Below are 25,666 nucleotides of genomic sequence, written 5' to 3' on the forward strand. Positions count from 1 at the left end.
CAAGGAGACCCAAACTAGGGAAGTCCTGCACTTGGCACAGGAGCACCATGCAAGGGGACCAGACAGCGAATGAGTCCTCCAGGTTCTGCTCTGCCACCAACCTAGCTCATCACCTTAGACAAGTATCTTAACCTTTGGTTTGTACATGGTCAACTGGGATTAACAAGGCCCAGGCTATTTTTTTTTTTTTTTCTTTTTTTGAGTTGCTGGCAGATGAAGGTATAGTATGCACCATTTTTTTTTATACCCTTACATGTGACTGGTGGTGGAAATCACTGAGCAGTATTGCAGGAGGAAGTGGAAGCTATCTCCTGACGAGAAGCACTGCTTGGGATATTTGAGGCAATTTTAAGATGCCTCGCTTATAAACCATGATGGTCCTGGCCAGCAGATCACCTTAAGAATGGATACTTGTCTGCAGCAGTGCTGTCCCAGGGCTGCCATAGGTACCTCATGCTCCATTTTTTCCTCCTTACTGTTCATTCATAGTGGAGCATAGAGATAATTTATGGAAAAGCAGGAGTGTGGTAGAGCATGCTTACACCCTCAGTTTGATTGCAGTAAGGACAAGGAGGATGAGAAAACTGGGTGACCATGAAAAACTTGGAAATGAGATTACTAAAAGGGAGGAAAGAGCTCCAGAGAGCTTTGTTTAAAGTCCCCCTCTTCACACTGCACGTTATTTCTCTGAGGTCAGTCAGAAAAAGGCAAAAATCAGTGTTTACCAAATTGGGGACAGAGCATGGAAATAGTACATTGCTTGAGTTGAGCAGGGTACTCCAGGAACTCATCTGCATCAATGGACAGAACATCCCATATTTTCGCCCTCTCAAACTGGGAGCTCACCTTGGGTCTCTAACATCTGGGAAGACATTCCCAGCAACCTGGCTACTCTTGTACAGGAAGTGCTCTGTGCTAATAACTGCCACCCTGGATTTCACAAACTGGTTTCATTCAAGCTTGCTCTGCCCTCTACCCTCAAGTTCCCCAATTAGTTGAAAATACACTAAAATACAGAAAAGTTTTGCTGGAAAATTTCTGAATAGATCCAACATTGATGCCCACAAAATGAACAAAAATGCAACATCAAGCTCAAACAAGAGGGATACAGTTATGTCCAGCTGTATGCTGATACCTTACATATCTTCCTGATGTCAGAATTTTGCTACTAAGTGGTCAGTACAGATCTCCAACAATTTCAGAACAAAAGTGCCCACTCTAATTGTTGAAGGCATAAAAAGAAAGAGCTATTCTCAATCCAGAAGAGAAGTAGCCAGTCTTCAATTTTAAAGCAAACCTTCTAGATGTAAATTGCTGCATTATTTAAGTTTATTGAATATCTAACACCAGGAAATGTGCAATTCATGAAATTTTCAGTGAAGATGTACGAATGAGACTTTCCAATACATTTTTAAAATGTGAAATTATCAAAGTTTTATGCAGTGTCGACTTTGGCCATATACGGTATAGTTAATTGAAAGTGCAGTTCTAGATTTAAAAGAGTCCCCATGAAAGTGGCAATGTGTGTTTTATTGTCTCTTAGTTATTTGCAACTCAAAGGTGCCCAAGTTTATATATGAAAAAGTGTTTCTTCTAACTGCCAGCCTGCCCTGCAAGACACTACTGAATCTGAGAATCCAGGTAGATGCTTTGCTTCTTACACTCTTATCACAAGTTCTATAGTTTCTGCAAGCTAAATAATGTGCCTAGCTATCCAGATACAACCCTTAAGACCCAGATCAGACCCCATAAGAAATTTGCTGTCACCATGGGGGCAGGAATCGAAGATCCTCTATTCAGAGTACCCTCGACAGTAGGAACAAACCAGACAGGAACAAACTGCATTTCACAGTGACCTCACTCAGGAGGGCAGAACCGTCTTCAATCAAAAGACATGTGCATTACAACTCAGTCCTCTCTTTCTTCCCCTCACAGAAATCTACCAGTTTAGAATTTTCTTCACCTCAAGTTGGAATAGGTACTGCAGAGGACAACTAAATCAAACAACACATCTTCAACTTCCTAGAGACAGTGTAGATCCAGCCTGAAGCCTCTGCTCCCTGAAATTGGATTAGGGACTCCACATTGGGTCTACCTAAAACAGACAAATAGCCCTTAAGCTATTTTTTCTTCCTTGTTTTTCCACACAAAAAACTCCCAAAAAGCAAACAACCTTCAAGAGGTGTTAGGCAACCTTCTACCCCGCAACAACAAATAAGGCCACAGACCAGAACGTTAACTCCAATGCAGAATCCAGGGTTTCTAACAAACATTAGGTCATACCTTCTTGGTATGACCCTGGTGCAGGAGGTAGACATCATAGAAGCTGTTGGGCTACTCTGCTTTGCTACAAGCACATCTTTGGTCCCTTGTTTTGGTCATAAAGCTGCAGCAGCAGGAAACAAACTGGGATATTTGGTTGAAGTTTAATACAGGGGATGAAAGAAAAGACCCATGCCTTGCCCTTCCTTGCAGCTCCAGTGAGCCAACATCAGGAGCAAAAAGGAATTTGGCACACTGACTGGAGGCTGCAGGGCAGACACCACATTGCACATTTTACAAATGCAACAGAGCTGCCCACCTCCAAATCTGCCAAGAGCAATACACAAGGATTTGGTCAGGAATTTGGAGTGCTCTGTTTTACGGCCACAGCACCATCCCCACTATTGCCTGCTGAAATACCTGCAAGGACTGTGTCCTGCTGCTGCCACCTCTGCTCACAGAGCCAACAAGCACTTCCCAGCCATCCACTGCGACAAGTGAGGGCTGTCCCACCGCCTGCCCTTCAGCGCAGCAAGCCAAAGCACAGAGACATGGAGCTTGTGTGCCTTTGGCAGTGTAAGCTTTTTTCCTTGTGTCTGTGTGGCAGGTGCAGACCTTTTTGCCCCCCTCCTACCTAGCAATTAATGCAAGCGCCACACTGAATGCTGGAAGTCACAGAGCTCTAACGCTAACATGTATGGTGGCTAAAAATGCGACTTGGAGAGAAAAATGAGACCTTTCCAAAGCAGATCAGAGCCCAGGGATTAATGTGCTTTCTGAACTGTGGGATACCCAGATTCCAGATCCTGCTCTATTTTGGAGCAGAAATATAGACCAGGTTGTCTGATATTGCACTGACTTAGAATCAGTCTCCTCTTCTTTCAGAAAGGCCATCCTAGCCACGAGAAATCCTTCCTTGTACCAATTTTCATTAAACATCCAAGTTTTCCCAGGAAGTTTCCGTTTTAGTGTATTTGCATGATCATTTTTACAGCACCAACTCCAACTACTAACAAAAGTAGTTACTAAATAGTGTCATTCCACTTTTTGCATGTTGTTCAAACATGTGAATAACAGTAAACAAAAAAAATTTTCACTTCTTGTTTGAAAAGAGTCTCCCTTCCTATGAAGATTGCTATTAAATAGTGCTGCTGTTAGATATCTAGACCAGGAATTTTAGAGAATGGATGCCTAGGTTATTTTAGATTTTGACTTTGAAATGCTTAGATTTTTCTTCAAAAATTCAGCACATAGCAATACAACCACAAGTTTGCCACCAACTTCCCTCTTCCTTATAGCATTCTGGGTCTCTTTTCCTTTCAGAGTTACAGTTCATGCAACCCACAGAGCAACCCCACAGCTCTATCCTGTACAACCAGTTGCAGGAATCTGTTTCAAGGCCTCCTGCTGCTATGCCTTTGCACCAATATCTAAAGGAGGTGGCAGCATTGTGCTCTGACTCAACAGCCGGGTGCAAAGCGATAAATGTTCTGCCGGGGTTAGAATGAGATTAGCAAAATCCCACGGAACAATGATTAAAAGGTGCTGTAACGAATCCATTTGCTGCATGCAAACAAACACAATTACTACACAAATTATCTCTCTCTCACCCCACTCCTCTCTCTGCAGTGAGCCAGGACTGAGAACCCGCATCCTTCGGGCTCCAAATGTAGTCCAGCTTTTTAAGCAATACTGCCTTTGATTAATGGTAGCAGCAGTACCTCGCTCTCTCCCTCCATGAGCTACGCCACTAGAGGGCACACAGGTTGCCTAAATCATACCTAGAAAACAGTAGGTCCATCGGTCTTTGGGCCTGTATTTCAAGTTCTCCATCTTCATGAGCATGCATCCCACAATTGAACAGCAACTCATTTCTGCCAATACAGATTTTAACCTTTGGAATCTCCAGTCTTCTCCCTTTCTTCATCCTTTACGAATTTCTCACATCTCCCAGTTTTCCCATTCTGGCACAAATGCAGCCAACTAACTCTACCTAAAACAAAGGAGTGATTTTGTATTCTTTCCAGGATGTACTTTTTTCTTAAAAAGGAGATTATAACACAAAAAATCAGGAAGGTCAGCGCAGACAACTCAAGTCTACAATGTTCCTTGTCTCTGGTTCAGAGTCAGAGCCCAACTGCACTCCCATTGCACCAAATCTGAGCTAACGAGCTCTCCCACTCTGCTAGGGAGCATAGGGTAAAGATGTCATTACCAACAGCCACCTTGCACATACCAAGGCTAGTCCTAAGTCCAAGCTAAGAAGCATCGATTTCCAGAGTCAGCTGTCTCTACACCTTGTTCCCTGGCACCGCTGGGCTGGGCTGCTGAGACCCTTGAACTGGCCCTGCACAGGCTGGGAAAGATCCATCAACACTTACCAGTCTGGACTGCATGCAATGCAAAACAGTGCTCCTTGCTTCCTGCCCAGGAAACAGATTGCAATTTGCATAGTCCTGTACCTGAGCTAATAAACTATGATGAACTCTCTCTGGGTCTGCATCCATGGCACAAAATCTTCAGTCTGGATAATCCCCATTATGTATCCTGGCTCTTTCACTCAAGCTGCAATACCTTTTACCTCTGGAAGTCCATGGTGTCAGCCTGCACGGCAACCACTACAAAACTTGCTGTCAATTCAGTCTGTTCTCTTCCCAAAAAAGTGTTAAACTGAGCAGCCAACACCACCCATTTAGCTTTCACTATTCAGTTCCTGTTGTAAGCGAGATAAGAGCAAACCAGCTGGCAGATTCCCACCCACCAGCAATCAACTTGGTCATCTCCTACCATCTTGTTCCACCTCTGCCTCTCTCATAGGCCCACCTCCCTCCAGTTCACAGATGGCCCTGGGAGGGCTCAGCTCTTGTGACATGCCAGGAATGCTACAAGCTCAACCACATCAGCTTCTGAGCCTGAAGGGACTAGTCCACTGTTCGGTTACCATTTTGAAAATGTGCGCAATAAAGAGCAGGGGATATATATGTATCATATGTGGCAACGGGAAACCTGTCAAAGCACAGTTTACAGGACAAAGTTACAGATATTGGGATTTCATCTTATTGGGTGTCCAGCAGGCTGCCTTTGCCCACCTATCAGACAAATCTGCATGAACACCCCACTAAAGGAAAAGAGGAAAAAAAGTCTTTGAGTTAAGTAGTTGATAACTAGGATTTCATTTGTTAATATAGCAGAAGACTTCCTTCTGAGTCTGTCTTGCACCAGTATCTGCGTCACAGCAGAAATAATACAAGGCAAGAAAGAAAAATGCTTTAAAGATTATGGTTCTTTGTCAGACTGGAAATATTAGCTGTGATTCAGAAATTAATGACAGCATAAAAATCTATTAAGGCATCTAGACTGTCTCTCGAGGGACCTTTTCAAACTTGTAGTGCATGGATTATTCTCCAGGGCTCTGCCCAGCCAAACTTCAGATATCCCAAATGGCAGCAATTCTGCCACAATTCTTAACAAAGCTATTTCCCCAGTTAATCTCTTTCTTCCATTAAGTATTTTTCTCTTGTGCCATTTTTTTTTTCTTCCCTCCTCCAAATTTTCTACCATGAGAGACACTTCTAGCTCAGTCCACACTAGACAATTCTTCACGCCTTCCCAGTATGCCTAGATCATTAGCATAGCTCCTCTTTAGTCATTTAGCCAAAACAGCTATATATTTAGCTCTCACAAGCATTCCTCATAAGTCAGTCCCTCCAGCCCCTTAATCATTCTCCTTGCAATCCTCTGAATTCCCTCTAATTTTGTTTACATCTTTCTGGAATTGAAGTGCCCGGAACCAAGTGCTGTAAACAACAACAGCTCGTTATCTGGCTAGACTGTAATTCTGGTGATCACAGCACAAGCCCCACACATGCCATGCACACACAGACACATGCAGCACGTGCTCATCCTCTGGTTCAGACACGGCATCACTACAGGATGCAAGTCCTGGACGATGGACATTCCCTCCTCCCCAGTGACATCATCTGGGCCTCTTTCAAGGAATCCAATTCCAAACAAAAGTGGGGGTAGATCTTCTGTAGAGCCTTTACAACTCTTGTTTAAACGAGTCTTCTTGTGAATTTGCCTCACTGTTTTCTCCAGTTTTACAATTCCCAGTCTGTCCAGGAATGGTCACAAGTCAAACTGAACAAATGTTCCCATTATCCAACGCAAAAGCAATCCAGAACATAACCTAAAACCCTTCTGCATGATGCACACTCCTCAGGTTCCAGTCCCATCAAGCAGTGGCAGATCCCATCAAAAAAGGGCTGCTCTTACTTTTGAGCCACTGAGGCAAGCATAGCAACCGTGGTTTCCCTGAGCATTTTCCCTCAGGAAAACTGCATCTAACCCTTGGTCAAGAGGGCCAGGACTACCACACTCTTTGCTCGCTGTATTGAAAACCCTTTCCCAAAGAGGCATTAGCAGGAGAAGGTCAGACCTAACACCCCAGGGAAATAAACGGGATGATATATCTCTGAGGATGCTCTTTCAGCTGTCTGCAGACTCAAGACAGACACCAGCTACTGGCTGCACTCAGGTTATATTTTCAAGTTTTTCATCACACCTATAAAGGCCACAATTTTCGGAACATTTTTGTTTAGATGGTAGTTGAGACTTTGATGTAATCTTATGACAGAAGATAACACATCGCAGAAAAGCCTTTAAGCACTTGTGCCTTAATCTGTTCTTGAAACTTGAGTTGGAATTTTTCCAACAAAACACCTTTTTTTCCCTTATTAGAAAAATGCCAATTCAGTGAGGCAGAAACATTCTGCAAAACTTTTTGGTTTGCTTCAACAAACTTCTGGTGAACTTCAGGCAGGGTTCAATAATAAACCTGTCAAGGTTCCTGGACATCTGTGGGGTAGCCAAGGCACCAAGGAAAGGTGGCAGCTCCACAAGAACAGTTCTTCTAGATCAAGGTCCTCCTAAGCCTCCCCCTGTAACAATTTCAAAGCCTGTTCTCACATAGCATCCCCAGGTCTGAATGAACCTCAAAGCTGGCACTCTAAGGATCTCTGCTATGTGGCAAAGAAAGCAGGGGCTTGAAGTCCCCCGTCTCCCCAGTACCTTTCACACTGCCATTCCTCCTTCACAGCAGCTCAAGCAACGGTTCAGCACCAAGGACAGCTTGGGATGTCCAATTTTGCTTTTTGCGGTTGTTTGGGCAGCAGGTGGAGGGAGAGAAAGAGACCAGAAACCCTTCAGGTTGACCAGGGGATGAGCAGAGCCTACAAGCAGGGGTCTTGTGAGGTCCCTTGAAGCCTGAAGAAAAGCCTGCTGCTACAAAGTTTTGCATCAGGACAGACAGAGCAAGGCCAGCCAGAATGGCCTTTTCTCCCTTTCCTCTATGCACACAGCAGACCAGAAGAGAAGGAAGACTCTGTACTGCTGACCTTAGCTCTAGGTCCCTCTGGGGTAATGCCACAGCTCATTTACCTCATGCTGCAGCCTGACTGTTTTTTTTTTGTTGTTGTTAGCAGCCCAACCAGTTGCAGCTCTGTGGCTGCTGGATAGTACACAAACCAGTCACCAGTAGGCACCTAGGATACATGGAAACAGAGGAGAGGTTCTGTACCCTCACTTTAGCTTTCACCATTTCCTACCTTCCCTCTCGTAACAGGCCTAGACTACAGGCAGCTCTTATACCACTTTAGCTAGTATAATTAAGATTTTTTTCTTTGAATCACTGAGAAATTACTGTTAGTAAAAGTCTTAACCCTGATACAGCACAAAGACTCTTTCAGACAAATAGTTTCCTTCCCTCTACAGAAGATCTAGAAGAAGTGCAGAACATCTCAGAGGGCATGCCTGCAGTCAGGTCTATCCTGCTTTTACTCAGCTACCTAAACCCGAGACTTGAGAAAACACAGCTATGGTGGACAGAATCCATGCTGTTGAGGTAGTTAAACCAGCAAGGTTGTGTTAATGCAGGTACAGCCAAAGTGCAGACTTGCTGGTTTACTGGTTCAGGTTGCATCCAGCCCAGAAATCCTTTGCTCATATGGTACACAATAGCATAGCTATGTAAGAACAGTTGGCTGGGTCAGGTTGTACTATTTTTTGAATATGTTGGTCTAATTAAAACAGTGCAGCTTGTGCATGTAAGAAAGCCTCCTTTTATCCTCTTCCTTCTTCTATTCCTAGAAACTCTCCCATGACAATGCAGGAGTCAAACATGTCATTTCCACTCTCTACACTGTATTTCATGCCCAGGTGACTGAAGCGTGACTAAGTTGCCACCTTACACTGAGGCTATCACAGAAAGATGAGGAGGGGTAGCCAAGCCACAGTAACAATTCTGTTTCACTGCAACAACCGCTTGCCACGTCAAGATAGGATGCAAATCTGCTATGAATAATGGTCACTCCAAAAGCACACATAGCTACACAGATATTCCTATCAGTAATCATGCTGCATTCACCTACTGCACTAACATTTCATAACATCTCCCTTGCACAAAACACAACTCTGAAACAGATTTGGTAACATGGCACAAGCATCTTTACCACACGACTTACGCTTTTTCTGTCACATGAACACATGCGCATGCATATATGTATCCACCATCATCTTCTGTTTCGTATGTGCATCTTCCCAAAAGCCAAAGAAGAGATATTCAAAGACCTTTGGTCATACCTTCATACACAGATCATGTATACAGGCATAAATAAAACTGGATGTTGTGATATAAGCGATCCCATTGTACAACAAAGTAGCTTTACAAGGCAAAGAGTAGATGCTCATACAAGCAGATATACCCACAATGATACAAGTCTAAACACATTTACACATCAAATACCCCACAGATGCCCCTTGAAATAACCTCTCCTTCCTGCAGGCAAACCCTCATCTGCAAATCCCTCCTTTGTCAGACACTGAAGTATATATCCACACGGTGAGCTTCACCAACACCCACATAAGTGGAAGTCAGGTAACACAGTGCCCTGGCTGCTAGGCTCACAGTCAGAAAGACCCTTGCTCTCACTCTTGATGTAGCTTTGGGTCAACTGCTGAGGGCCAAGCACAGCTAGGCTCCATGCAGGTGCGGCAGTCAGAGGGCATGCAGAAGGATATTAATAGTTATTGTCCCAGCAGGCTGTAAGGATTAATTGGTTCCAGCCTGCAACTCACCATCAATGTAAGTGCTAAGGGGCAGAGGGGAGGGAGCTGTGATTACACACATTGCAGACTCACATCCCAGTGGCTGCATGCTGATATGCTATTGATTTCCTGGTTGGAAAGCTCCACAGCTTTCCATTTGTCTCCTTACTTGCTCCCTCCCTCATCCCGCTGCTCATGACCTGCCTGCCACATGTTCCCCCTCCCAATAGCCAAGAACACATCACCAGAAAAAGGAGAGGGCCACCCTGTTTGTGGGAGAGCTCTGCCAAATGTGAAAGAAATGAAGAAACCTGTATCCATGAGGTCACCCAGAGGGAGACCCTAGGGAGGGGAGCAGGTTTCAAGAACAAGCCATCTTCAGAGGAGTTTCTTTTGGATACTTTATATAACCTAGGAACTGCAAAAGCCCAGACTGTGAGTCCACAGCTCCAATTATACTCACCTTTGCTTTAAGCCAACACCCTTCCTCTGAAGCCTACCTTCTGATGCTATCTTTTTTAAAACATACAAACCAACGAACCCGCCCCTCAAAAAACCACAACACACCAGCCTGCCTTAATTCGATATGTATATCCTTGCACTGCCCCCAAAACCATCTCCTCCCAGAGATGCCATTCAACAAAGTCCAGTACCTCTACAGCTGACAGCCATAGCAAAATCCTATTCTATGCTTGTGGGCAACCAATAAGCAGGTCTAGTGTAAAGGGCCTTTTCCCCTCAGCGTGTAGGCATGTAGAGTTTTTTCCATGAACTAAGACAGCAGATATGGCCAGCAAGACCGTGAGGCCCTGCAAGCCTTCGCCAGGGAGAATACTCTGTTGGCTCGGAGAAATTAAAGCAGCAGCCCCTGCAGTGCTATTCCCTCTCCTTCCGCACAGGTGAGCAGGGCAGTGCTACCCCACTGGCAGGCAACCTGCTGGAGGGATCTCACAGGGAAATGCCTCAGCTTCCAGGATACCCAGCATCAGCCAAAGCACCACAGTGCAATGGCATAGCATAGAATCAAGCCTGGATTTCTCTTTTTTTCCACCCATTTCTGCAAGAATCATGAATTCCCAGCATTTCTTCTTCCTTTCCATGCTGCCTGCAGGGATCTCTGCCCTTCCCTGACACCAAGAGAGGGCTGTGTCTCACATGCTCACCCACACGTGCCCTTATCTGCTCCTTCTCAGAGTGGGACAAGATGGTCTGTGCTGTGCTTGATATTTTTTATTTTATCCTGGATAAAATGACAGCAGGAAGAGCACATCAGCTGTCAAAGCCATTGCTTATTGAGTCTGAACAGCCCATAAAACTATGTCACACACTTCTTTAAGGAAAAGGGGATACTGAAGAGGCAAAGATTCATGCTTCCTGTGGGGGCTGCAGACAGCAAAACTCTGCATCCTCCCAGCAGCACCCTGCATGCAAAGGAGACAATCTTTGGCAAAGCACATGCCCACATATTCAAATGCACACATGGAAGATTTTCCCCAGACTCTTCCAGGATGCCTTTGCCTGGTACCACTATGGATTTCACTCAGATTTTTCAGTCCTTTAACAACCTCTGTCAGCCAATGACCTCAGCTGATCCTCTTCCACAAGAAAAGAAAACCCATCAGGTATTCAGACCTGCCCAGAAAAGGCAGCTTCCCTTGCATTCACCCTTAATCACCTTTTGCCACCTGTTTTCACTTTACAGCATACAAGTCAGTAGGCAGTGCTACAGCTCCTCATTGCCAGCACTGCCTCATCAGCCTGCCCAGCCACGCCAGCCTCTCCAGGTAACTGCACAGAACACCCAGCTGCTGCTGCAGGGGCTACACCACATTTGGACTCGCGCATTAACATCCCTGCTTTAACCCACTCCTAAACAAATCACTCTTGCACAGGGTAAATCTGTTGAGGGAAGGGGACAGTCCTCATGAGCAAGGCAACGGCTTTGGCATACCCAAAAGTTTACAGGAGGCACAGCTGGCGCACGGTAAGGATTTGAACTTCTAAAGCATTGGCTCTGCCATCAGCCTAGGATGACAGCAGCCATATTCCTCACCCTGACTGGAAGGAGCTCTATTGCTCGCAGGTGAAAAAGGAGGTGGAAAGAGTAACTCTTAAAGAACTCGTCTTCTCCTCAGACCACTAGCATACACATGGGTGCTTGCAGGCTGAAAAGGAGCACCCACAAACATAGGGACTAGGGTATTTGTTACAAGACTAGTAAAACTCTTGTGTGAGAGGAGATCTCTGAGACTAAAAGATGAAGCAAATTTCTACTTATCATAATAAAGCCCTCTGAGTAGGTAGTTGAGTGTTAAGATTTGTAACAGCTAGGGGAAATGGGTCCTTACTGGTGTGGTAATTATTGACTCAAAAGGTCTGCAATCACTGGGACAGGACTAGAAGAAACACTTGGAATATCTTTTTAATGCTCCCTGTTTGCAGATAAAAAGCCTTCTCTGCCTCTTCCCTGTCTTAAGCCTCCAAGAAAAGTGTTTTGGTTTAGGTATTGAACCTCTTCATCTTTTAAGGGAATGCAAGGCAGCTGAGTGAGTTGTTACCTCATCAGTACAGTCCAGCCTGTGAGAGCTTCCTCTGCCTTATTTGACAGAGAGAGTTGAGAACAGATAGGATGAAAAGTATATTCAGGAGAGCAGGAAAAGTCTTTTTTTCTCCAGTTGGCAATATCTAAATGTTATCCAACTGCATCACAATCACCCCACGCTGTTACCCATACACCACAATGTCACCGCTTGCACACACATACATTCCTGCTCCTCCCTCTGTTCTCCCCATCCATTACACATTATCAGCACAGAAACACTTGGGTACACGCTTCCATCCATACAGATTGCACAAACATTGCGCATTAACAAACACATCATTTTTCACACCGCATTGCCCAGTAACATTATAAGACACAAGACTTTACAGATAACATTTGTACCGCGTCCTAACCTAAAGCATCCTGCTCCACTTAGCCGAGTGCTTCTGTGATTTCTTTCATCAGACTCATTCCCCATTTATGAACACCCCGAACAGCTTAAAAAATACATTATAAATAAATGCTGCCAGTACTATGCAGACCAGTACTGCATGTCCTTTCCTAAAGCATCTACTTCACTAAATTGGCTCTAGAGGTATCTTAATTTTTTTTTTAAAAAGCACAAAATCTACTTCAATTAACCCATGAGGTGGGGTTGTAGGGGAGGTTCATTAAAACAAGCTGGGATTTTTTAGCAAGTTGCTGATTTGAAACAGCTATTATTTTTCAAGGGAAAGAGTTTGTTTAGGAGAATTTTCAATGTAAAGCAATGCTGAAGAAAATGTGTAATTTGTCAACGCATTAGTTTTTTAAATAAAATGTTGGGGGGGGAATCAAAATTACTTTTCATATTGACAGCTAAGTTAGAGTAATACTAGGTAAAAGTGAAAATATCAACACAAAATTCTTCTAAATTATCAAAATGCAATTTTTGATAGACCCAAATCATTTGCTTCTCCTCCCCATCCCCATGCACCCAATTTGTTACTTGGGGAAAAAAGGAAAAGAAAAATTCAGCTTTTGAGTCCTATTCAAGAATCTGATCTTTATCAGAAGCTACGAGGCACACCATGCTAAAAGACGAATCCATTCGAGGGAAAAGCTGCAGCGTGCCACCAGCAAATCCCACCCACCAGCAGTGCTGGGGTGTGTAGGTACTTTTATTCCTCCATCCCCCACAGGGCAGGAAGGCCAGTGCACCGTGCACAGGAACAACCATCCCGCCTCCGAGCCACTTGCCTCTGAACAAGGACTGGAAGAACAGCAGCAGGGAAACGCAAGAATCCTGAACCACGAAATTAAGGAAACGTAGTGATCAGAAAAAAAAAAAAATCCTCCGTGCAGGACTCAGAGACTCTAACCTAGGGGAGAAGGAGTAAAGCCTGTCTCTGTGCCAAAGCCCCCGAGCCCAGGCAGGTGGGGGACAGGCAACCCATTGCATATCCCCTGGCAAAGGTGCTGGAGGAGGCAGCCTGTGTTGTCCACTTGGCACTGTGGAGCCCGTAGGTCTCCTGCCAGCCTCAGCTGCGCTTCCTCCCCTGCACCCCCATCGCCTACTATTCAGCCTCAGCTCGGCTGTGCCCAGCAGCGCCGGCATCAATCCCCTTCACCCCCACATTTGGTGGCTTTGGGAGAACAGAAAAAGATGAGAAACTGCTTTTGCGTTCACCGGTACACCCCCAAGTGGTCAGCGAGGAAAAGGGGGAAAGAAGGCACGGACAAGTTTTGGGTAGCTTGCAGAGGTGCAGGCTCAGCTGGCTGGCTCTGGAGGGATGCGCTCAGAAAGCGCTTGGAAGTGGTCCGGCTGGGGTCACTGCCTGTCAGAGCCACCACTGCAGTTTCCTAGGGTAAGAGCTCCACAGAGTCGTGCTCAGCAGGGTTACAGAAGTGTTCAAGGCTTGTTACCACAGCTTTCAGTGAATAACAACTAATTTGAAATAAGTGTTGGGTTTTTTTTGTTTGGTTGGGTTTTTTGCACAATTGTTTCCCACCCCTTTTTAACTCCTTCAGATATCTTTGGGCTTGCTTGTGAAGTGCCCTGCTCCTCCCATGCAGCCCTAATATTCCTGCTTCCCCATCCTCTCACCCTCCAGACCAGAGAAAGGAAATTACTGCTGGCTATGAAACTAGATCCAGCAGTGGTCTGGGTCTCATTTATATCACGTCTAAAGTTTGGGAGCAGTAGAAAAAGCAGCTCCAGTTTTGCAAACCCCCCCATCCCATCCCACAACCCAGGGAGGGCAACTGTGTTGCCTCTGCCTTCTCAGAGGGTACCTGGTAAGACAGCCCTCAAAGGACCTTCCCTGATGCCTTCAAAATCAGAATAGATGTGGCCGATACGACTGTGGCTATAGTAACTCACTAAAACAGAAGGTAAAAGCCTGTAAATGCCTGTAGCCTGGCATAAGCTACAGCTATAAGAAAGGACTAAAACAGCTCATGGTTGTGCTAGCGTTGGGATGCTCTGGTTGCAACTTGGGGAAGGCTTGTGACTTGGAAACACTGCATGGAGTAAGCACCATCGACTACAAGCTAGGAAACATGGATCAGAGAGACAGGCAATATTCAGAGTCTATGTGATTTGCCAGTCTCCATCTTCCTTGACAGGTCTGTGCCTACTCCTCCAGAGCAGAGCGAAGTTCACATCAAGCTACGCAGCTTCATTGCTGATATTAGCTACTTATGTTACACAAGTCCTGGTTCTCCTCTTGCCCCACGTACATCCTATGTGCTGGAAAAAGTCCTCCTCCCCTGTCGGAAATAGCTACTTCAGAGCGAGGAAGTCAGCTGGAAGGTGCTGGTGCTGGATTCGCATTCCAGAGTTCAGAGAACGCAAGTTTGAGAGAAAATATGTGACAGTGAAAAAAGCATGTGTATGCAACCCAGAAACAGAAGAAGTGAGACTGTATGAAAAGGAGCACTCGGTAAATGTGCGAAGGTGGCAAAAAATGAGGGATTTCATAGTGAGTGCTTGCAGTAGTGATAGGTAAGTGTGAGGCTGCAACATAAAGCATGTGTGTGACAGGGAGTATGCCTGTATGGGAATTTGCTTAGTAGATGCAAAATAGAAGAGGACAGTACATGCAAGAGTGTGTGTAAAAGTAGGAGCTAAGGGGAAGTGAGGATGCTGTGACTGGGCATATCTCCATGCACGGCACTCATGCACTAGTATGCACAAGAGTGAGAGAAAAGCACTGTGTATGTGGTGAAACAGTCAGAGCGAGATACCCTCTAAGGGTGCAGCTCACTGCGAATGCAAGACTGTGAGGCACAGAGTAGGCCAGATAGAGTGCATATATGTTCTTTATTTATATATTCACCTATGTGTGTGTATATGTGTGCACGCATGCAGGCTTACAAGGCTGGTGCAGCAGGATAGGCAAGGGATTTTTATATGCAAGCAACCACGAACACTAGCGTGCAGGATGGAGAGAGAGCACAAGAAAAGGCTTGAAGGAGGTGAGGGGGAGAAGAAGAGAGAACATGAGCACGGGAGAGGCAGGCTGGCACTCCAGGAATTGCATGTGCTACGGAGCTAGAACTGTATGTGCCAGAGTGAGTTTATTCATCTTCCTTACTATATTCATGAGTGTGTGTGTGTGTGTGTGTGTGTGTGTGTGTGTGTGTGTGAAGGACCACTGGTGTGTCTAAGTGAGTGTCGATCATGTACAAGCTGCGATTTGGAGGGCTATGATTATATGTACGTGTGACATGTATTTATACATACAGCATGGAATGCATTAACCCTTAACTCCTGTTTACAGAAAGCATCTCAAAACCAGCTAGCATGCCTGTCATCACTTCAAACTAAATTCCATACTCACACTTGGCTCTTAAAACAAGAAACCCAGCTGGCAATTCTCCACTGAACAAAACCCCATACCCAACAAATTTTCTTCTCCTGTCTTTCCTCCATCACTCTTTTTTTTTTTTCCCTGGTGGAGGGGAAGGACATAGTGTTTCCGCAGACAGACCAGAGACATAGAGGTTCCCCTAACCTCTGCCTCTCCAGGCAAAACCAAAATAAAAATAAAACAGAAAAAAAACCCAAAAGAAACTTAACACTGATCTCCTCAGGAAGGTGAAGAGTCCAGGAGCATCAGTACCTGTGACCCAAAGTGCTGAGAAACAGTGGCTGGGGATGGAGGGGATACGCACCTTCGCCAACCCCCCTTTTCCTTTGCAAACCTTGCTGTGCCCCCCCCCCCAACTCCCCCTCTGCAAAAGCATAAATACAGCAGCAAAGTCAGTCACATGCAGTGCCCTCTAACCATAGGATTCACCAGCAGCGATCTCTCCTTGGCTTATTTCCTGGGGGGGGGAAGGTTTGGAGGGGAAGAGGGGGGGAGAGGAAGCTCCAGCTTCCAGCTCCATGTTTCAGGCCATCCTCAGTCCATCAGCCTCTATTCAAGCAGAAAGGTTTGAGGAGGTTGCAAGAACGAACTCATCACATACCTTGCAAGGAGAAGAGGGACAGGAAGAATCCCAGCACCCAGATACTGTGCAGCCAGTAGGTCCTCATGCTTCTCTCTCACTCGCTCCGCTTCCTCTGCCTTTTTCTCCGTCTCTTTGCTTCTCTCTCTCTCTCTATTTATCTTTTTTTTTCTCCTTCTCTCCTCTCAAAGAAAATGGGATTTGTGTCTCCCTTCAGTCCCCCTGGGCTCTGCTTAACCAGCTCTGACAATCCAGTCGCAGCAAAAGCTGACCTACGATAGCCAGATTCCCAAATAACCTCGCACTCTCCCCTTCAAGTGCTGGAGAAAGGGGGGGCCAGGTTAGATGCTTGCTGTAGCCTGCGCTGGCTGTAAACACAGAGAATCTCTCTGTCTCTCTCCTGCAGCTCCAACTAAATGCGACTGTACTTAAACAAGCAATGCCTTATAGGACAGCGCTCAGAGCAGAAAAGATCCCACCTCTGCCACCTAGTGTTCCAAGCCAGTTCATTTATTTTATTTTTATATATAAAAAATATATATGTTATGCTATAGAAATATGGTTCTCTCATTCCTCTGCAAATGTATCTCTTGGATCACAGGTCTATGAGCTACGCTGGGCTCATGATTCTCTAAGGCTCCAGCTGACATGGGGAGGTTATTCAGCGAAGGAATATTCCTCATCACAACAAGAAATGCAGCGGGGCAGGTTTGATTTCTCAGCAGAGTTCTGCTTGACAAATTCTGAAGCAAGGGTCTCTCTGATGCTAGTGTCACTGCTGGGCAGTACACAGGGACCAGAGGGAGATTCAGACGCACTGATTGTAATTACAGAGCTGCCAAGGCCTCCAGGAAAAATAACAAGCATCAGGCTGCATTAATCTTTGCTGGATCTCCCATGACTTCTGTGCAATTTCAGAGGGACCAGAAGGAATCCTTCTGTGTAGGAAATCCAGCTTACAAAGCCACCGTTTGCTCACAGAAGGCTTCTCCCACAATCCTTCTCCTTTCAAATACAGGTTCCTCCTACCATACGTAGCACGAACTTTTTTTCCCAAGGAGTAATTAGCTCCTGTAGCTCTATTGCCCCCTAAAATCATTGCCTCTGGTGAGAGGAACAGCAGTAATGAAGTACTGCTTAACATTCACACAGGGCTTTTCATCAGTCACTCTCCAGGCATTTCACAAAAGGGTGTCCTTTCACAGCTGGGGACATGGAGGCAGTGCGACTGCGCAACTTTTGAGAGGCCAGTCCCTGGGATGCAGTGTGACAGCCCAGGTGGGCTGCCCACCCACCCCGGTGGCCCCTTTTCAGGCCACATTGCCCCCTTTACTGCAGTGACCATGGCAGCCCGTGAAGATGTCACCGCTACAGGATACCAATCTCCAATTCACACATCGCGGATGCAGGACACTGAGGTGAGCGTGCACGTGGAGGTAAGGTGTGTAGGATTCTCATCACTAATGATGCCGCTCCAGAAGTATTTCTTATTAGACTGCTGTAGAGCAAGCTGTTCTGTGAACAGAACGCACCAAGCCTGCCTCCCTGCGGGTTCTTGTCTGCTGTCTCCAAAATGCCCCCTCACCCTGCTGTAATGAAAGCCAGATCCCATCATATCTCCTGTGACATCCCCTGTAGGAAAAAGAAACGGCATGCTGTGGCTAGCCTAGGAACATGTGCTTGTTTCCTAGTGGACCAAAACGCACACTGCAATGCAAAGCAAAATGCAGTCACCATTTGGCCTGGCTGGCTGCTGCCAGGTACCACCTGCATTATTCATGCTTTTTCCCCTATGGAGGCAGTAGGGCATTGCCTAATCACCAGTTTAAGAGACATACAGGAACAAGTTACTTTTCAGCCTTCCACCCTTTTTTAAATGTGGTTGAAATTGGTTGTGCTGAAAAATTATTGGGAAGAAGAACATATGGACAAACAGATACACATGTACTATCAGCTAGGCTTCATTTCCCAAGGAAATCAAACTAAAAGTATTAGAGCGGGTTAAAGTCAACTGACTCCAGTCAACTGGAGGAGCATGCTTCTTTTTCATGGTTTCCCTTTTAAACGTTTTTCACCCTCTGATACTGTATTGGTTTGTGTGGCAAGGCTTTGGTAGTGGGGGGGCTATAGGGGTGGCTTCTGCGAGAAGCTGCCAGAAGCTTCCCCTATGTCCAACAGAGCCAACGCCATCTGGCTCCAAGATGGACCCACCACTGGCCAAGGCCAAGCCTATCAGCGACGGTGGTAGCGTCTCTGTGATAACATATTTAAGAAGGGGGAAAAAAAACCTGCTGCACAACAATGGCAGGAGAGGAGTGAGAATATGTAAGAGAAACACCAAGGTCAGTGAAGAAGGAGGGGGAGGAGGTGCTCCAGGCGCTGGAGCAGAGATTCCCCTGCAGCCCATGGTAAAGACCATGGTGAGGCAGCCCATGGAGGTCCACGGTGGAGCAGATATCCACCTGCAGCCTGTGGAGGACCCCACGCCAGAGTAAGTGGATGTGCCCAAAGGAGGCTGTGACCCCATGGGAAGCCTGTGCTGGAGCAGGCTCCTGGCAGGACCTGTGGACCCATGGAGAGAGGAGCCCACGCTGAAGCAGGTTTGCTGGCAGGACTTGTGACCCCATGGGGGACCCACGCTGGAGCAGTCTGTTCCTGAAGGACTGCACCCCATGGAAGGGACCCATGCTGGAGCGGTTAATGAAGAACTGTAGCCTGTGGGAAGGGCTCACGTTGCAGAAGTTTGTGGAGGACTATTTCCTGTGGGAGGGACCCCATGTTGGAACAGAGGAAGAATGTGAGGAGTCCTCCCCCTGAGGAGGAAGGAGCGGCAGAAACAATGTGTGATGAACTGACTGCAACCCCCATTCCCTGTGCCACTGGGGGGGGGGGCAAGAAGTAGAGAAAATGGGGAGTAAAGTTAAGCCTGGGAAGAAGGGAGGGGTGGGGGGGAAGGTGTTTTTAAGATTCGGTTTTATTTCTCATTATCCTACTCTGATTTGATTGGTAATAAATTAAATTAATTTTCCCCAAGTCGAGTCTATTTTGCCCATGATGGTAATTGGTGAGTGATCTCTCCCTGTCCTTATCTTGACCCACAAGCCTTTCGTTATATTCTCTCTCCCCTGTCCAGCAGAGGAGGGGAGTGATAGAGTGGCTTTGGTGGGCACCTGGCATCCAACCAGGGTCAACCCACCACAGATACCAACAGAGCATGGTCTGAAAGAGAGCACAGGCAAAAATAAACTTGCCACTCAAGATGTGTTTGGAAGTTAGCGTGCCAAAATAAAGTGGTGACAATCAGTTTGTAGGCTTGGAGTGGGAGATAGTTTTTGATTTTTGTTGCAGGAATCCCCAACAAAGTCTAGCACAGGTTCAGGGACCAGCTAGGCCAGCACCTTAATACCACACCAGCTCTATACATTTCTGGTTCTTATGACTGCCCATGTGCTCAGCATCCCTCCTTTCATTCGTCCTGTACCTTCATCATCCACTACCTCAGTGCCCAATATCTATATCTGATATATTATACAGCATTATATCCATTTGTACTCTTTCACAAATCTTCTCCTCAGCCCCATACATGGCGCCAAAGCTCATCTGCTATCTATCCCAACATCCCAGCTACCCACAGTCACATGCATAACCTGATCTCTCACCTACCTTACACGTAATCCTACAGGGCCCCACAACCTTACCACTTTCATCAGATCATTATGCAACCATTCAAAGTCTACTTTACCTACGGACTTCTGCTCACAACCCTACACATGATCCCATAATATACAGCTCTCAACTGCATGGCCATCTCACACTTTGGATATGAATATCCCATGGCCTGTTGGGTCCAGTCCTCTTTGGAGTCTTTGAGCATTTATGTAATAGAAATTGTACTGAAATAATAATAAACAATAAATAATATTTAATAAATAATAAACTATAATAAATAATAATAGAATTGGATTTCTGCTCCATAAATTGCGTAGGGATAAAACTTGTGTGAGATGATGCTGAACCCAGTATTGTTCCCATCCAGAATGGACAGTGGTAGTTACAAGTCCAGAGAGAAGATGCAAAGGAATAAGCACTCTCTCAGGTAGCAGCATCTTATGCTTCCCTGGAGAAGCCAGCATGGCTGAAAGGAGAAACAGCTATTTCTTACAACCTATTTGACATACTCCTAACCTTCAAAAATATTCAGGGCTAGATTTTGGCTCCCTTGCTCATGCTGAGTCATACCAACGGCGTTACTCGGGACATTAGGCTACTAAATATGAGCAGGAGTATCAGATTCTGTGAGCTGAAATTCTCTGGGATGGGTCTCCAGCCAAAGGTGAGTCCACTTTTTGTGTGGCCAAATCCCTCAGCTACCTACATATTGTGAGGGCAAAAACAGAAGCAAGAATTACACCCAACTCTCCCTAAACCCCCAAAACATTAAAAATAACCCCAACACCACAAAAACAACCAACCAAAACCCAAAACACACAGTAGTCCTTGTTCTTCAGTCCTTTCTTTTTAAATTACTGCAGTTCTTCCACTAACCCCAGTATTCAAAAGCCAGATGAACCATAGAAATATTAGCTATTGAAGAACACATCTGCAATCCTGTATTAAAAAAAAAAGGTTGGATTCTGACAGAGCTCTGAATGATTGAAAGCTGGCTACTTTTAATGCATAGTAAAAGTATTTCATTAAGGTTAAGTGGATGCATTTAGATGCACTGTGCATGGATGCTTGTCCTTTTTTAATAAATAAATGTGCTTTGTGCTATTAACTGTTTAAGCACTCACGCTTTCACTTCTATTTCATCTTAGCTTTAGTCACTTCATGCAATATCAATATTAACTTGATTGCGCAGCACACACATAATGTTTTCTCTTCCAAGTTTTTGTACTGAACCTACCATAAAATACTTCTCAAGCAGACATGTTAAAGTTGATGGAGGAACTTTTAACTTTTCCATTACAGATTTTTTCAAATTACTGTTATTTAACTGTGCAAATGTCATGTTGCATTAGCAAAAGGCTTAGTGTTTTTTTTTTACTTTAATAGAAATAGTATTGAAAACACAGTTGGCCATGCAAATTTTGCAGGGTTTACGTAAGAGTATAAGTGGTCCTGAAATTCAAAGCTGAGAGAGCTTGGTAAAGTGAGCAGGAGACAAGAGCCATAGATTACCTAGGAGTGTTTTTTTCTAGATGTTTTAGTGTCCTGTCCTGCATGTCTGTCTCTGACATATGTGTATTACTACCTGTTTTATTGAGTGTTGTATCTGTGAGTTTCATGGCATGTCTTTGGGACTAGTGCATCTATGATAAATAGCGCATTTTAGTGTGATTTAGAAGAGTGTTGTGGCATGTGCTGCATGTGATCTTGGGAAAGGGAGTGGAAGGAGATGTTCTCTAGCAAGAAATACTCATTTGTCATGTGGTTCTGTGAAACCCACAACTGTCCAAGGTCAAGGACTGCACAGTGTCCAGAAACGTGAGTTCTCATAGAAGGGATGCACAGTGCATCAAGACCATGATAAATAGTCTCATACCTGATTAGGCTCCTTTATGTAGACTGAGAAAACAGCATTCATGCTTCTCATTCGCCTTCAGCCTGATATTCAAGAGAAGCCAACTCTGCTCAAACCACACTTCCCACCTGCCCTTTTCTTTCTGCCACTTCATACTCCTCATCTATATTCCCCCTTTTTCCCCTCTCTCAGCTTCTCTGCCCCCCCACTTCCACCTCTCTTCCTCTCTACTATCTTGCTGTAAAACCTATCAAAGATTGCAGTGTCTTTTTGAGGCTTCTTTAAGAGAAGGATTTTCCACCAGGATTTCTACAACACTCCAAGCTGAAAGTAGCTTTTTTGAACAAATAAATGCAAGGCCAGCAACTGAGGAAGGTAGCATGTGGCTATATAGCAATTCCATAAGATAAAAATCCACAGAAATAGCCAGCCAATGAGATAGCAACACTCGAGGAGCAGTGGAAGGAGGGAAGAGATGGAAAGAATCCTCATTTAGTTTCAACAGCCGTGTGACGACACAGTGGAGACTGAACCTAGAACCCCTGAAGACGAATGTGTTGCATGAACTGGTACAGCACAAACGACTGAGAGCATTTCTCTAGCATTAGCCATGGCAGACCCACATCTTCTACAAGCTGGGTCACATAAAGGGTATCTCACAAAAAGCATTTACCAGCAGCATACGCACACATTGACATTGTCGCATAATTAGAATATAAAATAAATGGCATAGCAGACGCTATCAGCATGTCTACCATGCTGTATCCATGGTGCCAACTCCTTCTCCAAGGGGAGCCTCACTGAGGCTATGCTGAGAAAGCCTGAAACACAGGCATGCAGAACCCATCCTCTGGGGAAATACACACACAAAGTTCTGCAGAAAGGGCCTCCACTCTTTGAACATTTGCAAGATTTTGTTGGAAATCTGCAAGTGTGAACAACAACAAGAAAAAGAAAATTGGCTAGCACCCAAAAAAAAAAATTGGCAGATAGTTTTTTGAGTTGTCATGTTTTCTGTGAGAAAAAGTCAGCTCTTTCAAGCTAGAGAAAAAAAAAAATTCTAATCAGCTCTTATGAACAGCAGGGAATTCACAGTCCAGAGGGAGAGGTGTTTACACCACAAACCCCTTGCCACATCCAGCATTAACTGGCCTCTGCAAAGGTACAAGCAATCCCTCAACACTACAGAGCACTGTTTAAGACAGTGTTTTTGCAGCCCCCTGCTCTCTAAATCTCCACCAGAGCTTAGCAGCACATACCTTTCTCTCCACCTCCTGGGATTCAGGACTCGTTCCCCCAGGCAGAGCTCTACAAAGACATTTCCTTGAAATAGCACCCAGCTTCCCAGCACGTACCTTGCTCTACACAGAAGCAGCCTTTTATCCCAGCTGTTGCTTTTCAGGTCTTTAGTCACAGCTGAGGGCCTTGTGCTTCCCTCCATTAACCCTCCATGCCCGCTGGGGAGGAGCTGCTGCACACTGCAGCCCAGCTTCCTGACCCATGGTCCCAACAAGTCAAGCGTCATGCTCCCTAGGTAGTACTTCCACCTTTAGGCTAAGGCTTGTTGGCTTTGCTAGATATATTGTGGGTTGACTTTAGAGATAGGACTGCCATATGCCTGGGCTCCCCTGTAGGTGTCCTTTGTTCTTTAGGCAAAGCAGGAAAGGGAAACGTGGCCGTTTGCCCACAGTGCCTGGCTGACTGAGCTCCAGCTGATCTGTCTGACACAAGAAAGTCCCAAACAAATGACTGCCGAGTCTGTACTTATCACCCAAATGAGATATGGGTGGCAAATGACATCAGTCTCATTGTCTGCAATGAGAGCTGACCTGCACGTGTGTGGACAGCCTGACATTTCATGGACAGAAACACAGAAAAGCAGCAAGATTTTTATGCCACAGATGTTTTTTATGCCTGGGCGTCCATACTTAGCAGTCTGCAAGGCAGCCGGAGCTCGAGCCGTGTGAGCATTCCCATTGCAAGAGTCTCCTTGCAGTGGTTCACAACATCCTGAAATTATGAACTCCCAGGCTGATGTTTTTCAGACCTAGTTTCTTACCCAAGGATGAATTTTTATGATTTTGTTTTTATTTTTGAAAGCTTGAGCAAGCAAGGGTTTGGCTGTTTAAGATACTTGGGACTGGGGGAGTGCTTTATGATTAGTGGAAGAAACAATTTGTGCCTTTTTTTAACAGTTCCAGTGCAGAAATTACTGTGGATAGAGAGTTGAAAGGCAAATAATGTGAGGCAAGACTCGTAGTAAGAGGCAATATCTTTTATTAAACTAAAGAATATAGCTGAAAGAACAAAACAAAACAGGCTTTCCAGGCATATGGGCTTGCATGCCCAAAAGTGTATCCAGGCTTTTAACTATATGATGTCAAATAACTGATAGTACTTCTCCCTACAAATCTGCCCTAACTTATGTCTTTAGCCCATCCTAGCAGCAATATCACTGCATCTTGGAAAGGAAGTCAAGCCTATGGTGGTAAGGACAACATTACCCAGAAGAGCAGAAAATATGCAAACATGGTTGTATTGAGTTGGTCTTCATTTGGCCAAATCACAGGTCCTGGAAAATACTACTTTGTTTGCACAGCATGAAAACGCTTGGGTTTCAATACTGCGCAGAGAGTAATCTTTGTGTAGGCAGGGCTCCACACATTTCTACGCATCACTGAAGATCTGCTCTCAAGCCCAATAAAAACAGTTGAAAGACTCTCACCAAACTCAGTGGCCTCTTATCCAGGTCCCCTGAACAGCAAAGTCACTAAGGCAGCCCTTTCTCTTACTTGCTCTGTATTGAGTGTACGTGTACCTTCCCCTGCCGCTGTTTATCAGTTGTGCTGCAGGGGTGGTACAGAGCCCTCAGTGAGACCAAGGCCTGTTGTGCTAGATGCTCTACACAAGGATGGTGAGAAATTATTTCAAGCCATTGACACGAGGTGCTAAGACAGACAAACACTCAGTACACTGACCAGAGAAGAGCCTGCAGCCCGCCTACTATTTAGAAAAATAAGACTGTGATGCAATTGCAGACTCTCACTTAATGAAAACCATGAGGAGGCAGCTTTAAGTTTGGCACTACCCGATTTCTGCTAACCTTTGCAAATTAATAGTTTCTGCCAGTAGCTTCTTTTTCAAAGCAAGATTTCTCTCCTGTAGCTATTTTATCAGACAGGGGATGATCAGGAGGTTAAAAAACACATTATTAGCATTAATGACTATTATTATTTATACCCCTGTACAAGCTGCACAAGTATAGGAGAAGAGACGGTCCATTTCCCCAAAGAGCTCACAAATCTTATTTATGATAAGGAATCACAGATCATGTATCAATAGTAGGAGAGGAGGGACGACAGGGATAGGGAAGAAGGACGACAACTGTATTAAACACAAACCTCTTCTGCAGCTTGGGCAAGATACTATTTCCTGGGGCCTGCTTCCTCAGCCAGAAAATATGGATACAGGGGGTTTCTCTACAACACCACTTTCCACCATACCAAGGGGTTCTGTGGTGTTTCTCTTTGCCCTCCCCTCTTCCTAGCAACATATTAATCTATGGCCCAAAGCCCATGCCAATAATACACAAGTGGCAGTATACCAAATGACAAAAATAACCAGTTTTTGTACAGTTCTGTCCACCTGTAGATCAAGAGCTCATTGCATTACTATTTTACAAATGGGGAAACTGAAGCATGTGATGGTGCAATAGCTTTCCCTAAGATCACCTACTTTTATATCCACAAAGTGCACTAAAATAGATCCTTAAGGTGTGCTTCTCCCAGAGTGGTTCCATT

At 45.1% G+C, this 25,666-nt stretch overlaps 1 protein-coding gene across 1 annotated transcript in view; it reads right to left on the reverse strand.

The window, feature by feature from the left end:
• Positions 1–16,650, reverse strand: part of LSAMP (limbic system associated membrane protein) — a 1,011,998-nt gene extending 995,348 nt beyond the window's left edge. The window contains exon 1 of the mRNA XM_050905213.1: positions 16,364–16,650. Within this exon, the coding sequence (XP_050761170.1) occupies positions 16,364–16,430 (67 nt within the window). The 5' untranslated portion in view covers positions 16,431–16,650. The remainder of the gene's footprint in view (positions 1–16,363) is intronic.
• Positions 16,651–25,666: the final 9,016 nt, after the last annotated feature.

The sequence above is a fragment of the Gymnogyps californianus genome, chromosome 1, assembly GCF_018139145.2.
Source record: "Gymnogyps californianus isolate 813 chromosome 1, ASM1813914v2, whole genome shotgun sequence".
Lineage (NCBI taxonomy): Eukaryota > Metazoa > Chordata > Aves > Accipitriformes > Cathartidae > Gymnogyps > Gymnogyps californianus.